General features: G+C 46.0%; 1 protein-coding gene and 1 long non-coding RNA gene across 2 annotated transcripts in view; both read right to left on the bottom strand.

Moving 5' to 3' along the window:
* The window catches only part of LOC133952300 (uncharacterized), a 78,084-nt gene that overhangs the window by 32,016 nt on the left and 36,068 nt on the right, over window positions 1-10,000 (bottom strand). Inside the window, exon 2 of the long non-coding RNA XR_009920530.1 lies at window positions 231-270. This is a non-coding gene — a long non-coding RNA (uncharacterized LOC133952300). The remainder of the gene's footprint in view (window positions 1-230; window positions 271-10,000) is intronic.
* Window positions 5,985-8,329, bottom strand: LOC133952292 (zinc-binding protein A33-like). Its single transcript, XM_062386672.1, has 2 exons — window positions 8,023-8,329; window positions 5,985-7,935 (listed from the first exon to the last, which is right to left on the bottom strand). The coding sequence occupies exon 2, from the start codon at window positions 7,916-7,918 to the stop codon at window positions 6,527-6,529; it is 1,392 nt and encodes a 463-aa protein (XP_062242656.1). The 5' UTR covers window positions 7,919-7,935; window positions 8,023-8,329; the 3' UTR covers window positions 5,985-6,526.

The following is a 10,000-nucleotide window of genomic DNA, read 5'->3' as shown; positions in this document are numbered from 1 at the left end:
TCCAAACCGACAGCTGTTGAGCAGGTCCTGCAGTCGTGACACTGAACTATCACCCAACACTGTGACAGCACATGGTACCTGCACCACCACTGGTCCACTGGTACACAAACTAACACACCCTCATGTCCTCTTATGTACAAACGTCATTGACAAACCAAGAACAGATTCCAGGTCAGTCGTCCGTCATCATTCTTTAGGGTCAATCTCAAGTTTGACAGTTAATCTCTTACCTTTGTGTCATCTGGTCGCCAGGTCAATCCTTCCTGACACCTGAAGAACAACACACAAGGTTATTCGTCACAACTTGTATCATCACTGAAGTGGGGCAGCAGTTATTCACAGCTTACATCTCACACATTGTTAAATATATAAACAATCCCAGGAGGAGAACACAACCAACACAAGGTTTGATTCCAGCAGCTCTGACCAATGAGGACATGGATCCTATAACCCTGGGTCGTACTCATAGTTTAGTGTTTCAATCATGGGTTTGTTACACACTAAGTTTGGATGAGATCTATAATACCAAATAAATTATCCATAGTTTTTGCAATAATATAAGATACGTCAATCCAGGGGGAATTCCCGGTGTCTGTTGATTGGACACTGACCCTATGAAATAAATGAAAACACATAAAAATGCACAAAGACACCTTCCAAACAAAGACCTTTATTTAAAGACATGTTTATAAAACCGGTCCTAGAACAGCCGGTCACTGACGTTTGTCCAACTACAAGAAATAGCTCCTCCCTGGGGACTGTTTTCACAGGCAGCGGATTAACTGGTGCTCCAGGGGTCGTAGGACAGAGCGTCAGGGATTGAGTCACAATAAACTAGTGTGTGTGTGTGTGCGTGTGTGTGTGTGTGTGTGTAGAAACATGTCAGCCAGAGTAACAGCATGTCTCACGGATGTGTTTTACTAGTTGTAGGTGAACTACATGCAGAGCTCCTTGACTCAGAGGAACCAGGTACATCAGGTTTAAGTATAAAAATATATATTCATTGGTTCCTTTGGTCGATTGGCTCAGAAAAACTAAAGTCTTGTTTTCCTACTAAACCATCAACCTGTCAAAAACAAGATCTTCCAGTTGTGAAGAAGTCGTTAGAAGCACAAGTTAAAACAGCAGGTCGCACTAAACTAAAGTCTCAGGACGGAAACAGCCTCCTGAACAAATGAGGCTGCTCGTCCTCACGCCATCTCTCAACCTTATTCATCACAGCTAGGAGGCGGAAGGAGTCGATGACGCGTGGACGAAGCCATGAGTCACAGTCGATGTTGTGAGAATAGAGTTGAACCCACCGAGCCCCCCCGACACGTCTCTTAGCATTTGTTGCCAAACGGCGATGAAGAAACGCCGAGACGCAGCCACTCGGGGGCAAATGGATTCACTTTGAAAGAAGCAGACTGACAAATGGACGCCGTCACAGAGGAGAAGGAGTAAACGAAGGCAGGAGCAGCAGAATAAATTACAGAGGAGAGTTTTTGTTCCATCTTCACGTCTGTGTATCTGATGGATGAGTTATAAACATAGAGAGAGATGGAGGAGGCGTTGAGTGAGATTCTAGGAGACAGAGAGCGAATATGTCTCCTAGATGCTGAGAGAGAGGGATTCAATAAAAAAGAGTAAACGATGGATCTGTGAGGCTCCTCTTCTCTTCCTCCCCCTTTTCTCCCTTTCTCAGTTCCTCCCTTCCTCTTCTACGCCTCTTTCCTTCATTCTTCTTCCTCCTCTCAACTCAACTCAGAGGGAATCTCATGAGACAGCGCAGATCCTCCAGACCCTTCTCAGGCCGTCTGCAGCCGAATGGAATCAGACTACTTGAGTTTTTAAAAGCCAGACGTCTGCTCTGATGTGAAGACAGAACCTCTAACAGCACACAGGAGGCTCAGAGAGAGAGTGTGTGTGTGTGTGTGTGTGTGTGTGTGTGTGTGTCTCCATGAGCTTAATAGATGGTTTCATGAAGAGTAAATCCTCCTAAGTGAAGACACAGTGGTTCTCATTTTGAGAAGGTGCCATTCTGGGATATGGATTAAAGGTTAAATGAAGCATTCGGTGCTCGAACACGTTCAGGTTCATCTTCTCTCCCTGACACCAGAGGATCAGGTTTCAGTATCTCATGGCTCCAGCCGCCTCTGCTCGCTGCAGGACGTCCTCCTTATCTGGGGCGGCGCCCGCAGTGTTTCCTGGTGACACGTGATAAGAGGGCCCATGTTTCACTTTGAGCTCAGTGGAGGTAAACACAGGCGGCAGTTCATCTGTTCCTGACTTAGTGGGTTTGTGTAATTTTAGAACTGAGCAGAGAGCAGAGACACCGCTGCAGAGGAACCAGATACACATGTTTTCACTTTAATTACCCTTCAATAAGCCAAGGTCACACTACCACCTTATACCAAACATGAATAGGTCAACTGTACGTTGCATCACTTAAACTAAAGTCCACTCAGCGAATGAGGAGAATCATTTTAAAGTCTAGAATTCGTACGACCCAAACTCTGAAGCTGCACATTCTGGGACCAGGCTTTGAATCTGATCTCCCTTTTAAACTCAATTTACCATCGGACGATTCCAAAGCTGCTCTTTCAATAAGCCTAAAGTTGCTTTGAGCAAACCAATATAAAAATTGCTCTCGAAGCCAAAGGAGAAAAAACAGCCACATTTGACCTCTGTTGCTTGGTTGTAGAGATGTGAAGCTAAGAAGCTCCATCACAGAACCCTGCAGTTTGATTCTGAACTTCCTAGAATCCTCTGTGAGTCTGTGGCGTGATGAGCATGTTAATCCTCCACATGCCCTCACTCCCGGACTGCAGATGGAGATGAACACACACTGGGTTTGTTCTCCACCGACTCCTCTGAGATGCAGAGGCAGCGTCTCCACAGCCGATCACAGCCGAGCCGGTGCACGACGCTGGAGGCAGCAGCAGCCGGGGTCGTCTGATCGGATCATCTGTAGGTCTCACTCCACGTAAACAAGCATTCTGGTGTTTTTCCATTGTGCATGCCTCCTCTGTGTGGTCATTTAAAAGATGATGACAGTAAATCCTCCTCAGAGCTGGGATGTGGGCTAATGAGACGCAGCCAGGAAAGTTTTTCTGCTGATGACAGTTTCAACGATAAGTAAAGAAGTAAACAAGAGAAATGCTGAGGCATGTATGTATTAGCATTAGGGCCAACAGACAGACAGACAGACACACAACACACATACACACTGTGTTATCAACACACACAGACACACACACATCCACACATGCTCAGAACTAATCCAGCTTTAACAGGAATATCACACATTCATAAACTTTACAAGATGTTGGCTTTCATAAGGACGTCTTCACCACGTCGCACAAAACAACACACTGATACAACCAGTGTCACTATTGCATGATTGTTAGGGTCGATACACAGAAGAGACCAGTTCCCTCGTTATGTAAGTTAACATGGATATCCTCAGTTCAATGGAGGTTCACTGCAGCTTCCAGGTAAATAACACAGAATATGAATTCATCTGCAATATGTCAGAAACTGGGCAGCATTCATTCGGCTCTCTCTCTCTCTCTCTCTCTCTTGCTCTCTCTCTTCTCCCCCACCTTCCCCCCTCCCTCCCTCCAGGTTTGTGTAACTCTCTTAATGCAGCATGACTGAATAAAACTCCTTCTTCAGACTCGTGTTTGCTTTCAACACAAACACAAATTCAAGAAAAGACAGAAAGGGTGTCATTAAGAGGGGGGCGGGTCCACAGAGACAGACACACTAACAGAACAACGGACAGGGTAGAAAGATGTCTGTGACAGGAGCTGTCTGTCCTCTGTGTCTCTGGGACAAGCGGTCAGAGGACACTCACTTCCAGCTGCAGCGTCTCCAAGCTGCAGCTGGAGGTGTGAGAGAGAAGGGGTTAGTGATGTGTGTGTGTCTGTGTGTCCGCTTGTGTATCCATGTGCCTGTGTGTTTGTGTGAGTCAGGGTAAGTGGTGCATGCCTTAGGTGTGTTATAAAATCCATCCATGCATGCACATGGTCCTTGTGTGTTCGCAGGTGTTTGTGTGAGTGTGTGTGTTTCTCTATTTGAGTGTCAGATTGATTGTGTGTTGATTTCTGCCAAATAGGAAAATGTCTCTCTGACAATAGCGCACTTTCCGTCCGAAACACAGACACACAAACAGACACACACACAGACACACAGACACACACAGAAACTCCCCAGCTCCCTTGACACGTGCCATTTGGTGGAGTGTCTGTGTCTTTGTATCCATCTGTGTGTGAGTGACCCTCCATGCTCTCAAGCGTGCATATGTGATTGTGCACATTTGCGTACGTGTATGTGTATTCCTTGCTGTTGTGTGTGTGAGACAGTGAGGCTAATCAGAGAGGCAGCCCAAGGCCGTGGCCGGATCGGATTGAGTTGGCGGAGCGGAGAGCAGCGATCAGAAGGATTAATCTGATTCCAGCTCCAAACTCACTCGACTGGCCGAGCATCACTGAGGTCAAGTCTGGGAGCACGGACCGACACACACACACACAGACCGACACACAGTCTGACACACAGACCGACACGCAGACCGACACGCAGGCCGACACACAAACAGACAGACAGAGAGACACACAGATGGATACACAGACAGACACACACACAGACCGACACACAGTCTGACACACAGTCTGACACACAGACCGACACACAGACCCACACACAGGCCGACACACAGAGAGACACACAGAGAGACACACAGACCCACACACAGGCCGACAAGCAGACAGACACACAGTACGACACACAGAGAGACACACAGAGAGACACACAGACCCACACACAGGCCGACACGCAGACAGACACACACACAGACACACCGAAGACAGACACACACGCAGACAGACACACAGACCGACACACAGACCGACACACAGAGAGACACACAGAGAGACACACAGAGAGACACACAGACCCACACACAGGCCGACACGCAGACAGACACACAGTACGACACACAGAGAGACACACAGAGAGACACACAGACCCACACACAGACCGACACACAGTCTGACACACAGACCGACACACAGACCGACACACACACAGACAGACAGACACGCAGACAGACACACAGACCGACACACAGAGAGACACACAGACCGACACACAGACCGACACACAGTCTGACACACAGACCGACACGCAGACAGACACACACACAGACAGACAGACACGCAGACAGACACACAGACTGACACACAGACCCACACAAAGGCCGACACACAGAGAGACACACAGAGAGACACACAGACCCACACACAGGCCGACAAGCAGACAGACACACAGGCGTACACACAGCTGTACACACAGAGAGACACACAGACTGACACCTACACAATCCACTGGAAGCTGCTGTTTATCAATCCGTTGAATGGGACTAAAACCAACTAATAAAATAGTGTGTCTTATGTGTCCAGGGATTTCTACAGTGGCCCTGGATGGACAAACCAGTGTTCATGTTTTCTACGTTCACTGAACATTGAAGATTCTCCTAGATTCTCCTGCCCTCTTAAACCCATCCAGAGAGACGGGTGCTACCATCAGCGTCACTCCACTTTGACTCAACATCCTTACACCCGACGTCTCAGATCCTTCAAACCGAGACCTTCTCCAGACACATTCACACGACTCATGCAGGACATTGTTGACGTCTTGTGGCCGAGCCGCTGGTGAGTCCCAGCTCTTCATCGTGAAGATAAGTCCTGAACTGTCACGTCTCCATTAGTTTGTTCTCCATCTTGATTAATACACAGCACAACGCTGAGAAGAGAATCACATCCATGGTGTTTTATGAGATTGGTTTTCATTCTCTCTTTTCGTAACGACAAAATAAAGAGTTTAGAAAAGTGCTGGACGAGATTCACACGGATCATGTGACCTGCTGTGTAAACACTGTGTGAGTGAGTGACACTAGAGTCAAAGGTCAGATCAAAACTATGAAGATAGTTTCTCTTCTAAGGAAAAAGATCAAAACTCTGTTTCTGTTTCATAGTTTTTATTATTTTGATCACAATATTAAAATCACATCACTCGGCTGCTGTTGAATAAACACTTTTACAGACAGAATCATTTTTGCTTCATCACATCAAACAGACAAATGTTCATATAAGTTGGATTATTTCATATGTGAACAGACTTTATGTGATTAAACATGAATCATGTCTCATGTGTGAGTTTTAATAAAGTTTGTTGAATGTGAACAATGATCAGCTGTTATTGATAAATGTGTTTTTATGTGGATCTTCATCAGTTTGCTCGACTTCATGGATCCACACAAAATCTAAATGATAGAAAACATTTTCCATGAAAGTAAAAAACAAACCAAAGATAAAGATCAGAAAATAATCAAATCTTTTTACACACGTGGAAAAGTCGACAGGAGAAATAAACATGAGTGAGAAGTGAGAGGAGAAATAAACAAAGCTTTAGAATAACGAGTTTAACTTTTAAATTCATATGGTTTCTCTTGAAGAAATAAACATGATGAATAAAATCTTTGTCTCTAACGGCTCTGATCCAGAGTCACAGAGACTTTCACAGGTAACAGCTTCACTGGATGATGATCATCTCCAGTGTTAAAGGATGGAAACATCTTCTGAGTGAAAGTGTGTTTGAAGGTGTGAATGTGTTTGTTAGTATCAGGATCAGAGAACGACAGTTCTCCTCTGTTCCAGTGCAGTTTCACTCTGATCCTCTGGATCTTCTGCACAGAGAGGACAGATGATCCTGATGGTGACCATGCTGAGTATTTACCTTCACGGAACAATATTCCCCATAATTCAGACTCTTCTACTCCCTTCTTCTGGACAGGCTCTGCTCTTACACCCAGGAACCAGTCAGTACTGCCTCCAACCAGGACGTCCCAGCTGTGAGTCCCTGAGTTAAAACCCTCAGATCCCAGGACTGAGTAGTAATGATCAAACCTCTCTGGATTGTCAGGAAGCTTCTGTCTCTCTCCTCGTCTCAAACTGGTCAGATCTTCAGACAGGACGAGTACTGGATGAGCAGAGTTTGGGTCCAGAACCACAGGACTGTAGGAGACCACGTCCTTCATCTTGTTCAAGATGTTGAAGCTCAGGTTGCCCAGATGTTTGGCCTTGTCTATCAGAGCTCCTGAGGCCAGCTGTGGATCATCCAGCAGGGGGCGCTGCTGGACTCGTTCCACTGCAGCCTTGTAGTTGAGCAGGAACGAGACGTCTTCAGCTCTCAGCTCGTCCTCTGTGGTTCTGATTGTGTCTGAAAGAGACGTTATGTCTCTGCTCAGAGACTCAATCTTCTCCTTCATCATCCGACTCTTCTGCTCCTCTTCCTCCCTCAGTGCAGCCATCCTGGCCTCCTCTTCCTCCTCCAGAAACTGATGAAGCTTTTTAAACTGCTCCTTGATCTGCGTCTCTGTGAGTCCGGCCTGGACCTTAATGTGTTCTGCTGTTTGTTCAAACTCGACTTTAACACGTTCAAAACTCTGTAACTTCTTCTTCAAGGGCTCCAGAGTTTCCTGAAGCTGCTTCTTGTGTTGTGGTGCAGCTTCATCGATGGGTCTGAATCTGTGGTCGGTGTGTTTCTCTGAATCTCTGCAGACGACACACACTGGCTGCTGATGGTCCAGACAGAAGAGTCTGAGTTTCTCTGAGTGCAGACTGCAGAGAGCAGGTGAAGAGCTCTGATCTCTCTCCAGTAAGAAGGTCTCACACAGGTTCTTTAACACCAGGTTAACAGGTGGTTCATCCTTTGAATGTCTTCTCTTACAAAGTGGACACTCTTTTACTTCTTTGTCTTTCCACCAGCTCTTCACACAGTCTTTACAGAAGCTGTGGCTACATGACAGAAGAACAGGATCTCTGAAGTTATCTTGGCAGATGGCACAGGAGAGATTCTCTTCTGATCTGGAAGCCATTGAGTCTCCAGGTGAAGCTGAAAACAGACAGTCAGTCAGTCACAGCTCCATGAACTTCACTGAGGTTCACTTCCCCTCTGAGTCGAGGTGTTTGTTAAACTCACGGTCAGTGTGTGGAGCGTCGGCAGGTTGTAGTTTGACTCTTCTCTCCTGTAGCTGGACTCACTCAGGACGTTTGGTCTGGTTTGGTTCAGTTTGGTTTGGAAGGTGAATGTGATCGTCTGGTTTTCAGCCTGCGTCTCTTCAGGGAGGAACAGATGCTTCCTGGTTTCTCTGGTGTGTCAGGACACGATTGTAAAAAGTAATTCAAGCCTTGGATTTGATAACTGGTCAAAAGTCATTTGGCAGCAACAAGTTCACACAGACAAGAGACTTGGTTGTTAAATTAAGAGGTCGGTGAAAGTGAAAGTTAAACATGAACAGGAAGTTCAGGGGGGAGGAGTCTGTGATGTCACTGCAGAGCTAAAGTCTCATTAAAGAGACAGAAAGTATTAACAAATAGAAACAAAGTCAGAAAATTAAAAGATGGTTTTATAAATTCAAATCAGATCAAGTTTGCTCACTTATTCGTGTGAGTGCAGTAAAAAGTCTGATATCATCAAATGATTGAACTTTTTGTTGTGATTATTAAACCTTAAGTGTGACACCACTAAATGATGTGACTCTAGGCATTCAATAAATGTGTCTACCAGAAACATATTAAGTATAAATATTAAATAATAACTTTAGTTTACATTAAAGCCAACTCGGGGCACCAGCCTTCAAAGGAAGAGAAAAGAGACCCTGACGAAGACTGTGATCCCTGAAACACGTCAGTTACACAATTCAAAGATTTCCATATGTCTCATTTCAAAAAGCTGCTTTTCCTCTCAACCATTATCATTTAAGTGAGATTTGCAGCTTCCCTGCTCACTGATCGACTGAGAGATAAACACACGACACACTGATCCTGCTGCTGTTCAGCTCGAACGCAGCCTCAGGTGCAAGCAGCTTCCCGGTCGGCCTGTGAAAGGAGCAAAGCTGGTGTTGACCTGCTCAGCACAGAGAGAACAAGAGCACAGCCCGGTGTTCTCATCATGTCGGCAGCAACAGGGGGAAACGGGGGGGTAGCGACAGGAGCAACATCTCAAGGTGAAGTTTTAAAAGGAGAGCTGTGTAGAGAATGTAGGTGACCCCCTGCTTCTCTCCTCCAGACGGATCTGGAGCAGAGGACGGTCACTCGAGCTCCGTCTCTGCCCTGGAGCAGGACAATGTTCCAGTGACACGAAGGTACTGTGGCTTGAAAATGACTCACATGTTCGGTTCCACTCGCGGAGCAACAAACACACACAGCAGCTGGACGTGCACTTTGATTTGATAATGCTCCAGCTTTTGAATCGGTGGATTAATTGTGTCTGAACAGCCGCGGACTCCTTATCGCTCCTGATGTTATTGTTCTAGTTGTGACGAGGAAGAAAGCAGCTGATTAATGAGCATTCAAGCCTTGTTGTGTTTTCTTTATTCCTCAAATGAGTTTTTAACAACACTTCACCCTGGGTTATAATTGCAACTGCTCGGAATGTGTTGGCTCTCCAGGGTAAACAGTGGGGCTCTTAGATTCTACAAACACTGAAGGGAACAATCTGCCTGTAGCAGGTTCAAGCTGCTTGACAGTGCGGTGGAGACAAAGTGTGGTTCATACAAACGCTGGTCAAATGTGTGTAACTGGGTGAATGTGAGTTTCAGTGTGAACCATTTGAAGAGGTGGTTAACACTCGAGCAGTGATATCAACACTTCAGGCCGATCAGCAGTCCACGTCACTGTGGTGTGACCTGTGTGGTCACTTTTTATAACTGCAACTCGAACAGGAAGATAAACTACACAAAACAAAACAACCCAGAGGACTCAGACGGCTGTAAATAAACAAAAGACTTAGAAAGAACAACAACAAAAACAAAGAAGAACGAGACGATGTCGGAGAGTTTCAACCTGACGGAGCCGGATGAGCCTGAGGCCCAGAGCGACCTCGGCTCTTCTATTTGTGTCTCAGGTCGGATACGTAGAAGAATCCAGGCCTGCAGGCATCTCTACAGGAGCAAAGC

Source organism: Platichthys flesus, chromosome 4, assembly GCF_949316205.1.
Source record: "Platichthys flesus chromosome 4, fPlaFle2.1, whole genome shotgun sequence".
NCBI classification, from domain to species: domain Eukaryota; kingdom Metazoa; phylum Chordata; class Actinopteri; order Pleuronectiformes; family Pleuronectidae; genus Platichthys; species Platichthys flesus.
Note: the sequence above shows the minus strand (reverse complement) of the source record. Positions and strands in the feature narration are given on the sequence as shown.